The sequence below is a fragment of the Chelmon rostratus genome, chromosome 16 (genome assembly GCF_017976325.1).
Source record: "Chelmon rostratus isolate fCheRos1 chromosome 16, fCheRos1.pri, whole genome shotgun sequence".
NCBI lineage: Eukaryota > Metazoa > Chordata > Actinopteri > Chaetodontiformes > Chaetodontidae > Chelmon > Chelmon rostratus.
Window position 1 is genome coordinate 180001 of NC_055673.1, and position 15171 is coordinate 195171.

At 46.0% G+C, this 15171-nt stretch overlaps 1 protein-coding gene across 15 annotated transcripts in view; it reads right to left on the reverse strand.

Moving 5' to 3' along the window:
- Positions 1 to 15171, reverse strand: part of rims2b (regulating synaptic membrane exocytosis 2b) — a 52096-nt gene that overhangs the window by 4406 nt on the left and 32519 nt on the right. For 6 of the 15 annotated variants that reach the window (XM_041955296.1, XM_041955293.1, XM_041955292.1 and 3 more), the window contains 17 exons: positions 10764 to 10832; positions 10388 to 10523; positions 9469 to 9576; positions 8733 to 8783; positions 8538 to 8606; positions 8199 to 8258; positions 5931 to 6040; positions 5667 to 5699; positions 4070 to 4696; positions 3835 to 3876; positions 3579 to 3617; positions 3165 to 3188; positions 2654 to 2676; positions 2477 to 2559; positions 1946 to 2089; positions 1612 to 1799; positions 767 to 902 (listed from right to left, as the gene is read on the reverse strand). In XM_041955296.1, the coding sequence (XP_041811230.1) occupies positions 767 to 902; positions 1612 to 1799; positions 1946 to 2089; positions 2477 to 2559; positions 2654 to 2676; positions 3165 to 3188; positions 3579 to 3617; positions 3835 to 3876; positions 4070 to 4696; positions 5667 to 5699; positions 5931 to 6040; positions 8199 to 8258; positions 8538 to 8606; positions 8733 to 8783; positions 9469 to 9576; positions 10388 to 10523; positions 10764 to 10832 (1942 nt within the window). Of the gene's footprint in view, positions 1 to 766; positions 903 to 1611; positions 1800 to 1945; positions 2090 to 2476; positions 2560 to 2653; positions 2677 to 3164; positions 3189 to 3578; positions 3618 to 3834; positions 3877 to 4069; positions 4697 to 5666; positions 5700 to 5930; positions 6041 to 7190; positions 7359 to 8198; positions 8259 to 8537; positions 8607 to 8732; positions 8784 to 9468; positions 9577 to 10387; positions 10524 to 10763; positions 10833 to 15171 lie in introns of all 15 variants that reach the window. The other 9 variants (XM_041955287.1, XM_041955289.1, XM_041955295.1 and 6 more) reach the window with 9 other exon arrangements.

Sequence of the window (15171 nt, forward strand, 5' to 3'; positions counted from 1 at the left end):
GTGAGGGATTAAAAAGAGGAGTGAGGGATTAAAAAGAGGAGCAAGACATTAAAAGGAAGAGTGAGGGATTAAAAAGAGGAGTGAGGGATTAAAAAGAGGAGCGAGACATTAAAAAGAGGAGTGAGGGATTAAAAAGAGGAGCGAGACATTAAAAAGAGGAGCGAGGGATTAAAAAGAGGAGCGAGACATTAAAAAGAGGAGCGAGGGATTAAAAAGAGGAGCGAGACATTAAAAAGAGGAGCGAGACATTAAAAAGAGGAGTGAGGGATTAAAAAGAGGAGCGAGACATTAAAAAGAGGAGTGAGGGATTAAAAAGAGGAGCAAGACATTAAAAGGAAGAGTGAGGGATTAAAAAGAGGAGCGAGACATTAAAAAGAGGAGTGAGGGATTAAAAAGAGGAGCGAGACATTAAAAAGAGGAGCGAGACATTAAAAGGAAGAGTGAGGGATTAAAAAGAGGAGCAAGACATTAAAAGGAAGAGTGAGGGATTAAAAAGAGGAGCGAGACATTAAAAAGAGGAGTGAGACATTAAAAAGAGGAGCGAGGGATTAAAAAGAGGAGTGAGGGATTAAAAAGAGGAGTGAGGGATTAAAAAGAGGAGCGAGACATTAAAAAGAGGAGTGAGGGATTAAAAAGAGGAGTGAGGGATTAAAAAGAGGAGTGACATGAAAAGAGGAGTGGGACATTAAAAAGAGGAGTGAGGGATTAAAAAGAGGAGTGAGGGATTAAAAAGAGGAGCGAGAACAGGAAAAGGAGTCACTCATACGCTCCAGGTTTGGGTTCCTCGGCATCCGGGTCGCGGCTTTGTTGTCGGGTGAAACGAGATTTAAACTCGATGGCCAAACCGGTTTCTACACTCCTCTGGACAGGAAGTCTCACCACCTTCTTCTTCTTCTCCTCCTCTGGATGGGTGGAGGCAGATGGACAGACAGACAGACAGGAGAAGAAGCTGGTAACTGAATATGTGCGAGAATATATAACCTGACACTCGCCAACCAATCAGAGTTGAGTTTAGGATTCTGGACGACTCCTGGTTGAACTGGTTCCACAAGCTGAGGCTTTCATTGGATGCAGTAACGGTCAGTTAACTTTTGTGTCTCACAAATCAAAATCTGAGACGTTTGAGAATAAATGTTGTATTTCACCAAAAACAGCTAGAAGAGGAGTCACTTCTTCTTCTTAACGGCAGAGCGACAGACCAAACAGATAACGCAGCTTCTGAGCAGTCGGGGGTAACACTGCGATTCTGCAGGTGTTGAATAAGACTTAAACAATGCTCTATTTCTCTTTGTGGCTGAACATACGTGTTTTCAAAGGTTCATTTGTGTTTAGCTCGAGTCTCATTTCGATTAACAGTATTTTCCCAGCTTCTGTCGATGAAGCTAACTCTGGTTTATCGTACAGACGATGTTTTGTTCGTTTGTTCGAGTTGTATTTCAGTTTTTGATTGAGATGTTTAACACAGGTCACCCCCTGCAGTTATAATGCTGAACTGCATGTGTTTGTATATGGTGATTAAAAGGTCTGGACGTCTGCAACCTGTAGAAACATCACTGGCTGTGGTTGCTGTTACTGGTGATTTTAATGGTTACTGGTTAAATTGGGACTGACCCTCGGGGTTGAGCTGGGAGGCGCTCTGACTCTTCTTTCCCAGTCCAACCATTCCCATCATCTTCGCTCCGAAGCTTGAGCGTCGCTTTTTGTCGTCGTCATCGTCGTCGTTTCTCCCCAATGAACAAATTTCTCCGCCGACACTCGACGACTTCGTGAGAGGAGCGCCGGCCGCCGCCGCCGCTGCCCTGCAGGGGAAGGGACGAACAATCACAAGTGTCAATCACCTAGTGGTGGGGGGGGGGTTACAGCCACACACAGGGAAAGTAAGGGGGCGGAGTCACAATTGTTGCTATGACAAATGGCATGGAGGGCCTCATTGGTCATGGCTTACTTCGAAGGCTCAGGCTCTTCCTCCTCTCCTTCCTCCACTGATTCGCTGTTCTGCAGCGTAGCTCTGCCCTCTGCTGCCCCCACTACTTCCTGTGTCCCCTCTGACCCCAACTCCACTGAGAGGCCCTGCAGAGCCTCCACCCGACTGTTTTAGCCAATGAGAGGAGGGAACAGCAGCATGCAGACAGAAACATGCAGCAAGAGACAGAATGATAAAGAGTAACGATCGTAACAAACATGGTAACATGCTAATAACATGTAGTTAAAAGCCAACATGCTAACATAAACACACTCAGCGTGATGGAACCGAGACAGAAACATGCTTTAGGGTGACTGATGCATTGTGGGATGGGGTCACATTACATTTGCTGATCACGTGCACGCTCCACAAACGATGAGCGTTTTCCGTTTTGGACACTGTTCGGTTTTCTCCGGAAATCAACCCCCCCATCAGACCGAACGTGTATTAAACACTGCGGCCTATAGAGGTCACTAAATAAATCGTCAGTCTGTGATTGGTCGCTGCTCTCACCTGATCCTACGGACAGATTGGATGTCGCTGGACATGGCCGACACATCGCTGACATCACTGTCTGATGATTTAAAGTCCCTCATCTGGAGACATCAGAGGACAGGTGAACAGGTGTGTGACATCATCAGTGATGTGTGCATTGTGTAATATGTTGATGTCATATTTCAGTCTGTTCACCTTTGACGGATCCTTCATCACACCTGCAGAGACAGAGGAGGAGAGTTTATTACAACACTCTGGTATCCTAGCTTTAATTATCAAAATCAATGATGTCATTGCTTTGGCAGCTCTCTGGTTGGTCACTGAATGTAACAGAAGTGACATCACATCATGAAGAAATAATTCTTGCCCTGCCCACCTCGCCTCAGAGAAGATTGAGAAAAACCATCCTTAGCGCCGTGAGTTATCGTTTTGTATTGAGAGATCTTTTCGTTATTGGCTGGGGGGCTTTTTGTCTGAGTCGTGCATTGAAGTCCAGGACCTCGTGCCTGAGCGCTCGTAATAACTCGAGAGATCAACATGTGAAATATCTGAGCTGAGTGTTTTCACTTCAGAATCTGTGCTTCAGTTTCTCAAGACGAGACAAAGAAAAATGTCTCCTGATGAAATGAAAGCGGGATGAATGGAAACAAAGATCAAACTCACAGCAGCTTCATTCATTAACTCATTAATATACATGAATCTCTACCTTCTTTCACTGCTGACACCTCCCCTTCACGTTCCAACAATGGATGGATGAATGACGGACGGAAAACAAAAGAACATCAACCCGACAAGAAATAATTTACAACCAAACTTAACCAGAAAAGAATAAATGGATGAATCACAGGACGGACAGATGGACGGAGACAGAGGGACGGACAGAGGGACGGAGACAGAGGGACGGACAGAGGGACGGACGGATGGATGGATGGACGGGTGACTAGACAGATGCAAAAAGACGCAGACACAGGAAATCCAAACCAAGGCTTACGGATCCACTTCCTGTAATCAGCTCGTCACAGTCTCAGGTGACTAACGTGTCACAAGATTGGGCTGTCTACAGGTGGAGGGGAGGGGCTACCTGTTTGGGGATGGTCTTGGCTAACAGGTGGAACCATACCATTGGCTGTTTTCTGCTGCTGGTCCTCCCATGTGACCTCTGCATCATGGCAGAGAGAGATGATTGGTCAGATTACACCGAACTACAGGTGATCCCTGTTACTAAACCAGTTAAACCAGCAGGATCAATCAAATTCCAGTATTTATCAGCACCTCAACCATCAACCTGGACAACAAAACCTAAAGGCTTTCTGAGTTCACGAGCTGACGAGGATCATCTGAACACGTCGTCAGATCCACCTGAGACTCTGACTTGCCTTTTCTGGTCCCTCCAGGTGTCGCTGAGCGTCTATCTGGCTCTGACATGGACAGGTGGGATGTGATGTCATCAGTGTGATGTAATAAAGATGAACACAGGAATGAATGAATGAATGAACAATGATGATGGAGAATGTCTGACACAAACACCAGCTACTGGTTCTACTGGAATTACAGGTCTAGACTGACTAGACAGACTGCTTTACACACACATTAAACCTGTGATGTACACACCTGGAGTCTGTGGGGGTGGTGCAGGTGAGGGGGCAGGTGAGGGGGCAGGGGTAGGTGTCAAGACAGATGTTGGAGGAGCAGATGCAGGAGGAAGGTTGGGCTCAGGGGGTGGCTGTGATTGAATTACAGGAGCTGGTGGCGGGACTGGAGCAGGTGCCTGGGCAGGGGACGGGGCTTGAGCTGGTATTGGCACAGGGGCCAGGGCTTGAGCTGGTGTTGGAGGAGGGGGCGGGGCTTGAGTTGGCATTGGCACAGGGGCCGGGGCTTGAGCTGGTGTTGGGGGAGGGGGCGGGGCTTGAGCTGGTGTTGGAGGAGGGGGCGGGGCTTTGGACACCACTGGGGCAGGTACAGGAGCTGGGGCTGGGGCTGGGGCTGGGGCTTGGGCAGGTATTGGAGCTAGGGGTGGGGCTTGGACTTGGACAGGAGCCGGTACAGGTGCAGGTACAGGTGCAGGATGTGGTTGGGGTTGGGCGGTTCCAGGAAGAGGTGGGGCTTGGATTCGTATAAGAGGTGGCGGTTGATGATTGACAAGGGGAGGGCCTTGTTTGTGTACAGGAGGAGGGGCCTGATAATGTTGAGAGGGAGGAGCAGGTGCAGGTGGCCCTCCTGTGGTGGTCATGTCCAAAACTGATGGACAGCAAAAGGTTGTTGACAGATGAAAAAGAAAAGTTGATCAGAGATGAATGAAAACAAACTACGAGGTGATGAATAAATGACCTGTTTCAGCAGCTAACCAATCACATGGCTAGTTTTCTAGTTTTCAGAAATTAGGACAAATAACAAGGACACTGATCCAATCTGAGACGAGGCGGCACAGTACGCAGGTACCTGAAGCACCAGTGGGAATCAGGTGTTTCAGGCCTCAGTTCCCTGGTCTCAAAACTCAGCTTTCAACATCAAGTGTTGCTGAACAAGTCGGAGAACCACCTTCTGTCACTGAGATGCTTTTGATTTTCCAGACAGACAAAACCCGTTGCAAATGTTGAAAAAGCAGATAAATAAAGTTTGTTCCCAGGTGAACTCTTGAAATACACCTGTGTCTTCTACAAAGGCTGGACTGTATTAAGCTTTCATGTTTTTTGTGGTGACTATCTGCTGATCTAAAGCCTGTCTGAAGTTTCAGTCAGGGTCCACAAGGCAGCCGCTTGTACTTCCTTCAGGCTTCACAGATTGTACATGTGCGACAAACAGAAGGCTGGTTTTAGATCAGTCCTGTGTGAGCAGATACTCAGAATTCAGCTACTGGAAACTGAATTGGAAAGAAAGAGTCACGTTGGTGCACCACTGGCTTTATAGACATCCACAACGGATAGAAACACTTTGAGACCTCATGAAGCATGAAGGATTTAGTTTGAGACAGACTGACTTTGAGACAATCCTGGTACAGAGTCTTGGACCTTCTGGAGGGACTACCTCTCCCAGCATGCCCAAGGATCAACCATATGTGATGAAGATGGGTAGTATATTTTCTTAAACACATCCGAAACTCTTAACAGTACAAACAAATACTAGATGTACTACAAAGTCCTTTTTTTTCAAATGTACTACCAAGAAACATCACTTGGGTCTTAAACTACACACAGACCACATTCTGTACCTGTCTGCACAATGTCAGACGGTTCCCCTCCATCTGAAAGACAAAATCCACTATTAGACCACCACCATCCCCCCAGGTCCATTTTTAAAATATTTAGAATATTCACTCCCGCTGGCTCAAGGCATTCATAGAAATTTCCCTCCACCTTTATGCTGACGATACACAACTGTACATCACAATAAAGCCTGAAAACACCCTTACACATGAGAGCGTAGCTAACAGCTTGGTTGAAGGCACCACCTGACCGGTAACTAAAGGACTTACTTCTGTCAGGAGCTCCTTTGGGCGGGACAATCGGCAGCTGGCGTCCTCGGCGGCCGCAGACTGGTGTTCCTGATGGACTAGTTTGGGTTGATCCACCTCGCGGGTCTGCCCTGTTGGCAAAAAACAAAGGACTCAAACTACACTGACAGGAAGGAAGAAAAGGCAGTGGCTGCGAGGTCAAAGGTCAGGGGTCAAAGTTGTCACCATATTAGTAATGGAAAGTCAAGGGTTTTGTTTATGTAGATTTGTGCTTTATCTAGACTATGCTAACTGCTAAACAACAAAAAGCAAGGAACTAATACTCTATGGTCCTGAGGGTTGCACATGACTGAAGACCGAAGTGCTGCCTTCACGCAATCAGTAAGTCAGTGCACTGATCACAGGACACCGTGTCCATGGTGGTCTCAGCAGTGGAAGGTCTGCCTTCAATAACGACACAAGACCAGGAATTAAAGCTTACTTCTGTACTTTTCTAAAAACTGGTTCCAAAGCATCTTTCCAAAGAGAGTCTGCAGTAGTCCATAGCAGCAGCTGTGCTGACTTCTTTAAAGATGATATACCATTCTCTTCAGGTGAATGCATAAACCAAAGGATGGAACCATTATCCACTCAGGGGTTTCTCTGGCATGGCCAGTCGCTTCTGGTTGCTCATATTGTCTAAATTACGTTCCTGAGTGCTACTGTTTGCTTACACTTTAGATTTTGGCGCGTAATTATCATCTGTAGACATGGAGGCTTACATCGTCTCACTTCAAAAAGTAAATTCATATCAGAGTGAGCAGTGTTTCCCTTCTTCTGTTTCTGTTTTCACTACAAACATGTCACAGTTTGTACGAAAAGTTCAAAGTCCAGGGAGATTTGGGTTGGGGAACAAAAATCTGTTTTCAGAAAAAAAACAGCTCTTCAGGAATCTCATGCAGTACAATAAACAAACAAACAAACAAACACACAAACAAACAAACAACAGACCACTGGCTCCAGCATGCTGCAAACTAAATCAGAAAATGATGGAATAAATCAGTCTGACATGAAACACATGCAGAAAAACAAAATTAAGGTTAATTCCACAAATGTAACCCAACAGAATATTTACAGACAACAACAGATAGTCAGTAGTGTGATGTCGCTGTGAGCCAATCAGGAAGAAGAGGGAGAGGGGTTAAAAGAAAGGGGGTGTGGTTAATGCTTCTCTTATCGGAACCATATTCAGCAAACAGCATGGAGGCAGAGCTGCTTTCTGATTGGTCTGCTGTGGGTCACCTGGCTGGGGCAGGTGAGGGGGGGGCAGAGCGTCCTGACCTCTGGTAGGTGGAGTCAGCTCGGTCGGTGGAGTGGGAGCGTGTGTAGACAGGTCGGTCTGCCATCGCTCGCTGGTCCGCTGACCGAGAGCGACTGTAGTAATCCCGCCGGTCCATCCCCCGACTGTACCTGCACATCACCATGACAACCATGAACCACCGTCACCATAACAGCCACGGTTGCTGTCACCTTGATAGCCATGTCACCTGCAGGAGGAGTTAGCTAGTGTCATCTCCGTGATGACTGCTGGCCGGTCACACCTGTTGAGGGCTTCGAGGCGATTAGACAGGAAGTTTAAGGCACTAAAAAATGGATATCAAACACCAAAGAAGAAGAAACTCTAGTTCCCATAAGGCCTCAGTGAGAGGGCATACACAGCGCGGGATGCTGGAAGAGAAATGAGCAAAGATCTAAAGCCTTTCTCAGAACTCAATTCAAAGTCTTGACTGATGAACAGCAGTGTTCTTAGTGACATCATCAGCTGAACTGATTAAACCCTTATCATTCCAGTAAAAAACAGACTAAAACACCTATCCAAGGCATATCCACCTGTGCACCTGATCTGTGACAATATCATCTCAAATGAAAGGCCCACTCAAAGCTTCTAGAAGTTTCACAAAGACGCACAGATTAAATATGCTGTGAAACTTAATGGTGTGACCAGATCTTTAGTTTGGATTTTCTTCTAAAAAAAATCCTGTTGGTGGACCTTTGATCTGAGTCCAGTTATTCTGTCACGGAACAGGTGCACAGGTGTGTTTAATCAGCTGAGGTTGTGATATCACACGAATACTGTTGTCGCAGTTTGGACTTCCAAGGAAACAAATTTACATTTGATCTAATCTGTACTGGAGAAAGGCCTCTAGTTTGGACGGGGGGGTGAAGCAGGAAGTGAGACTGAAGAATTACTACTGTCCTCTAAATCTACATCTGTCAAACTGTCTGCACGTCAAACTGTTGTCTGTTTACCTCAGAAGTTCCTCGTCGTAGGTGTCGGGGTCGTAGGGGAAGTCAGGAATGAAGTCCTGACTAAAGAACAGAGACATGTCAGAACTCTAGAACTTGATGAGTCACCAAATCCTCAATGACCTCTGACCCCAGAACACACCTGCACCTATATGGGTGTGTCCCTCAGAGGACAAGCTGCTGCTCATCCTGACAGAAGTCCTCTGAAGGACATACCTGCACAAACCTACCCTGTGACAGACATATCAACAAACAGAATAAATGTCACTGAGTCCTAACCGGCATGTTTTAAAAAGACAACTTTGTCCTCTAACGCTACGTCACCTATAAGCCAGGGTTTACCTGTAGTCCTCACAGCTCCCATTCATCATGTGGTTTGTCCATGGAGTTTGGCTAGGACCGTTAAAATATCTTTGACACAGAAAAACACACACATGAATATGAACATGACAACGTAGAGACTCTTATCCTGCATTTACTTTGACTACTAGTACTATTAGTATTAGTACTACAGTGATTATCCCAACTTTGCGGTACCTGTCATGGGAATCAAGAGAGTTGGCAACAGACATTCTCCTCAGTGATCTCCTAAATATGCAGAGAAGGACAGTCAGATCAACCAGCTACAACCAGGACTACAACCAGTACTACAAACTGTACTACAACCAGTAAAACCAGCATCAGCAGTGCTACGACCAAAACTAAACTCACCAGTATGAAATCAAGTACTGTACAAACACTACTACCAAGTAGTAGTGTTGGTTTCAGTTGTAGGACTAGTACTATGGTAATAAAGCCTGTACTACAAGCAGGAATACAAGCAGTACTGCAATCACAAGTTAAACCCTATCAAAACCAGTAATACAAGTACTATAAACAGCACTATAACTAAGACTATAAGGAGCAGTAGTACTGGTGGTAGTATACCCAGTGTTTAAACCAGTAGTGTGACCAGTACCACAACAAGTAAAAATGTAGTATGACTACTAGAATCAGTAGTATGATCGGTACTAAAACAAGTTGTAAGACTAGCAGCACAAACTAAAACATGTAGTTCCAGTAGTACTACAACCAGTACTTAAATCAACACCACTGCCAGAGTACAAAGTTCTGTTTTTCAGTCCTACAGCCAGTCCTACAGTACTACAAACAACACCTAGACCAGTCATCCAGTCAGTACAAAGAATATTGTGGCTCAGACTGTCTGCTGATTGGCTGGTGTCCATGTGACCTAGGTCAGGTGTGCTGCTGTGTCCTGCTATGACCTGCCTACCTGTCCAGGCTGCTGTACTGGCCGGCGTCAGAGTACGCTCGGCTCAGTTTGGAGCCTCGCAGCAGCCGCACCGCGTCCTCCCGGTACAACGGGTACAGAGGGTTGCTGCTGGCAACCACAAGTCAGAGGCCAGAGGTCAGAGGTCAGAGGTCAAAGGTCAAAGGGTGAGCACTGAAGAGAGTGAGTGAAGCTGATTGGCTGTCATGAGTCTGAAAGTTCACCAGTTCAAAAATAAATAAAGTTTAGTAGAAAACAGCTGTTTCAAAGCGGAGGAAACTAAACTGAAAGTGAAACTGAAACTAAAATCATCGTCTCTCATCTATTCTCTCTTTGTCTGATTTCACTTCAGGAAACATCATCTTTCATTTCATTCATCATATTTCAGCAACGTTTGACATTTCTGTCATCTCATCTCGTGTGTTATCGCTCGTCATGTCTGATCTAATCTCATTTCAGATCATTCAGTTTCATTTTGCCTCATCTCATCTTATCTCTCCCCTTATCTTATCTTATCTCTTCTCTTATCTCCTCTTATCTCATCTTATCTCATCTTATCTTATCTTATCACATTTTGCCTTGTCTACTGAATCTGGTCTGTTCTTTCTATCTCTTTCATCTTGTCCAGCCAATCACATTGTCCCACGTGGTCTCATCTCATTAAATCTTCAGTACTTTTTGTGACATACCAACAAAAAAAAACGAGCACCTGTGGGGAAATTAACCACAACATCAGACAACCCCAGATGGTCTCATCTGGTCTCATCTGGTCCCATCTGGTCTCATCTGGTCCCATCTGGTCTCATCTGGTTTTGTGTCTACTCAGTCTAACATAAAGTCTCACCTCACCTCTTTTTGTTTTCATCTCAGTTTATATTAGTCTAACCGTCCACCTGAGCTCACAAACACACGCTGCTGTTACCTCTGAGGAGGCGGTTGGCTCGGCGAGCGTGACCTCATTCTGACCATATTGGATCGAGAGCAGTGATTGGATGACATCACCTGCTCTGGCACTGAGAGGGTGGAGCTGTGGAAGTCCCGCCCATTCTGTCTGTAATCTGGACACAGAGAGAAACAGAGTTAACCCCGAGTCTGGCCCCGAGGGTTCGGTCAAACCAGTTTAATCACAGTCAGGGACTGTCAGTAGAATCACAGCGAGCGGCGGGTTCAGCCTGTTTATTACATCACGTGTTTCTGTGTGACGTGTGAGTGAATTTCCCTTTGACGCCTTCTGGTCTGACTGAGCTTTTTAACACTGAGCTCAGGTGTTACAGTGCACGACGAGGCGTGGAGTTCACCTGATATCACCCCGATGCCGTCTTCACAGTCGTAATCTGAAAACTCGCTGTCGCTGATCCTCTGAGACCCTGCAGGGGGACAGACAGAGAGACCTCGACCTTTAACCAAGCCTTTATTGGTCCAGTTTCTCATTTACAACCTGACACAACACCCCATGACACATAAACACAGCACAGCAAGTCTGATCTAGTGAAATCCACTGAGCTGATTCAAGTAAGTGGAGCGTCTCTGAACAGGGACGAGTCAGCTGAGTCCCATCTTAGACCTTCAACAGGACAGCGGCTCCTGAATACAACAACTTCATTCATAGAATACTGAATACAACAATGATCAACTCTATTAAACGATCGATAGATGTCAGTCCTACATCCAACACTGAAGTTTGGACAGGTCTTTGGACAATAATTAGAAACAGATTATCTCTTATTGTACTTCAGGAACACAGTATCACCAAACAAATGTTTGTGTCCAAATAATCCTTAAATCAGTCTGAAAGACACATCAGGATTATTCCAGTCCAAACAGAGTCCAAACAGCCCTTGAAGACTTCAGATAAGTCCTTTACCAGCAGGGTCCAAAAACTTTCATAGAACTCTGAAGAGAGTCCATCAGTTCCAGAAGACAGACCACAGCTGAGCTGCTGGACCGCTGCAGACATCTCACCAAAGGAGATGGTGGAACTGAGGCCCCCCCAGTCTCCGAGCCACAGTCAGAGTCACAGCTGGAGCAGAAGTCATCCCTCATGTCTGATGTTACAGCGTCATCTGGTTGTGTTGAGACTCTGGTCTCGTCTCTTTTGTGTAAAAACCTACGTGAAGCTTTCCTCCTGTCCTCCCAGGTCGTTATTGTCATCTATCCTGTTAATTATTCTGTCCTCCAGCGTCCTAACTTCTGTCTCTAACTCATCAAAACCATTTCTCTCTATGGCTCTTATGTGTGCATCTTACGGAGACACTAGTTTGTGTTTTATCTTCCTCCACCGTTGAGTTAACTTGTCAGAATCTTTTTTCTGTCTGCAGTGACTCCAGAGTCAGACAAAGACTGACAGAAGACCTTATCGTGGGTCAGTCGGGACAGGGACAACGCTGTGAGTGAGCCAGTAAAGAAATATCTGCTGATAACCTGTGGTTGTGGGTTTGGTTAACATAAATCCTATCAAATCTGGCTGCCCTCACCCTGCTCTCAGTGTTTACTGTCAGTTTCCTCCAAACATCTGGCAGGTCGCTTACTGCAACCACCGAAATACTGTTTGTCCTTCAGTGTATGAAACAGGTCTATACAATCAGCACAAGAGAGCCTTTCTCTCTCTCTCTCTCTCTCTCTATATATATATATATATATATATATATATATATATTAGGGGTGCAACAATACATGTATCTGTATTGAACCGTTCGATACAGTGGTCCCGGTTCGGTACGCCCCATTAGTCGAATGATACGCAATTGCAAATTTTTAATCAACTTCTGACGAGGAGCTCTGCGCTGACCTCAGTGGATCTGCGCTCGACTACTCCGGGCTGCATTGTCGAGCGCAGATCCACTGATTGCGCTCGCCTCCCACACTCTGAGTTCAAGTTGCTGAGACAGAGGATACATGCGAGGCTAGCTCATTGCAACATGGCTAATGCTACAACTGAAGTCGAAGACCCTCCACCATCCTTTAAATCTCGCGTCTGGGACTACTTTGGTTTTCGTGTTAAGTATGACCCTGATGGAAAGCGCCTCGTGGACAAAAATACAACGGTATGTCGCAAGTGTAACACGATGCTAAACTACGTCGGTGGAAATGTAACCTTGTGGATGGTAACAGGTGGTGTGAGAACCTCGAACATCACAAGACTTCTGCAGCTGGGCCATCAACTGGTTTTCAAACTCTCTACCCATGTCATGGTGAATCTTTTTGGGGAACCCAAAACGAAGGGCAAAGTCATTGAACAGTTTCTCCACAACAGTTTTTGCAGATTTATTTCTTGTGGCATAGGCCTGAGCAAAACGGGTGTAATGGTCCATGACAATTAGAATGTACTCAAATCCCTGTTTACAAGCTTCCAAATGCAGGAAGTCAACAGAGACTAACTCAAATGGGTGTGTAGTCACAATGGGTATCAAAGGGGCTCTGGTTGCTCTGTGTGGTCGCTTGGCTTTCAGGCACTCACACACTTGAGTCACAAAATGTTCAGTGTCACTGTACATGTGAGCCCAGTAGAATCTGTCCCGGATCAAATTTAGAGTCCGTTCGACCCCCAGATGTCCCATTTCTCTGTGCAGCTCATGAAACACTGTCTGATGATGTTCTTTTGGTAAGACAAGCTGGCTTTTGCCTCCTGCTTTCCTGTAGAGAATCCCATTTTCATCCATGTACAGTTTTTGCCACTGCCTCAGCAAAGCTCTTACATCTGCAGGCTCACTTTTAAGAGACTTTCTGGAAGGGGGCCTGTTGTTCATCTTGTACTGTAAAACTTTACCAATGACTGAATCTTTCTGTTGACTTTCCTTGATCTGTTCTGGTGTTAATGGCTGTGTGGGTGAGCATGCATCACTCACCAAGGCCAGCACATCTATGCGAGCTGTCGTTACCCAAGGGGGTGGAGCATCTTTCTGTGCCATGACTCCCTGAACAGATGCGCTGATCACTTCCTGGTTCACTTCCTCTGTACACTGCTGAATGAGTTCATTTATGTCCAGTGGCATGCGGGAGAGGCCATCTGCGTCAGCGTTGTGCTTACCAGGCCTGTACTTAATGGAGAAGTTAAAATCGGCCAATTCAGCAACCCACCTGTGACCAGTGGCATTAAGTTTAGCTGTTGACAGGATATATGTAAGGGGGTTGTTGTCTGTATATACCTGGAAGTGAGGTGCATGATACAGATAATCCCTAAAACGCTCGCATATGGCCCATTTCAGTGCTAAGAATTCTAACTTCCCTGAGTGCATGTGATAGTTTTTTTCAGGTGGAGTCAGTGTTCTGGAGCCGTACCCAATTACTACCATCTTGTGATTCTGTCTCTGATAAAGTACTGCTCCCAATCCCTCCTGAGAGGCATCACAATGGAGGATGAAAGGTTGTGTAAGGTCTGGGTATCCCAGGATGGGAGGCTCTATTAGTTTGTCAAGGAGAGAGTTCAGAGTCTCTTGGTGACCTTGTGTCCAGTGTATGGGGGTGTTAGGTGGGAGGTTACCTTTGTTTTTGGTGTTGACCAACTTTTCTTTTTTTTCTGGCTTCCCAGGCAGTGATTTCACAGGCGATGTGGAGAGCAGCTGGTAGAGGGGCTTTGCTATTCTGGAGAAATTTGGTATGTATGCCCGGTAATATGAGAGAAAACCAAGCATCCTCCTCAAATCTCCAACCGTTTTTGGGACTCTCTCCTTTAAAGCTTGCACTGGGGCCACCTCATCAGGATCCATGGTATAGCCTTCACTAGACACCAAACGACCTAGAAACCTCACCTTCCTTTTGAACACCTCACACTTGCGTGGACTGAGTTTTACTCCATGTCCCTGATACCTCTGCAACACAGTCCTCATGTGGGAGACATGGTCCTCAAAGGACCAGGTTATCGTCCAGGTAAGGCTGACACATGATATCTCTCAAGCCAACTAAACACTCTTCCATGTTTCTCTGGAACTCTGCGGGAGCTGCACTCAAACCAAATGGAATCCTAGTCCACTGATAGAGGCCCCAGGGTGTTACGAAGGCAGTCAGGGGCTGGCTCTCCTCGTCCAGAAAGCCTTGATGGTAAGCTTTCCCCTGATCCAACACAGAGAACCATGAGCTGCCTGTGAGAGAGTCAAGCATGTCCTGAATACGGGGGATTGGGTGGCGATCAGGGACTGATTTTCTGTTCAGCTCTCTGTAGTCGCAACACAACCTCAGAGTCCCGTCTTTCTTTCTCACACATACGACTGGCGATGCATATGGTGACCGTGACTGAGTGATCCACCCCCGATTGAGCAGGTCCTGTAGATACTCCTTGACTTCCTGATGTAAAGGTTTTGGGACAGACATGTATGTTTTCTTTACAGGGGTGGTGTCATGGAGGGTGATGTGGAGTTTCAAGGAGGGAATAGAGCCTATGTCATCTTCATTATAGGAAAAAGCATGACACTCTTCTCTTAGTAACTGTCTCACCGTCTCTCTTTGGGCCTTGCTTAAGTGACTAAGGTCAACTTGGGGATCCCACTGAGCTGGAGTCTGTGTTTCTGTTTTGCCACCACTTGCTTGGCTTCCTCTTTCCATAGGTACTGTGTCACCTTGTTTATTCTCTTGCTGTTTTCCACCCTCACTTACATTTATCTGTTCTGTTCTAACAGTGTAACTGGTTTTAAATGTTTTAAGGTGACCCAAAACCATACGTTGGTTGATCATTACGTCTTGCTTGTTGGTGTTAGCAATGGGGACGGGCAC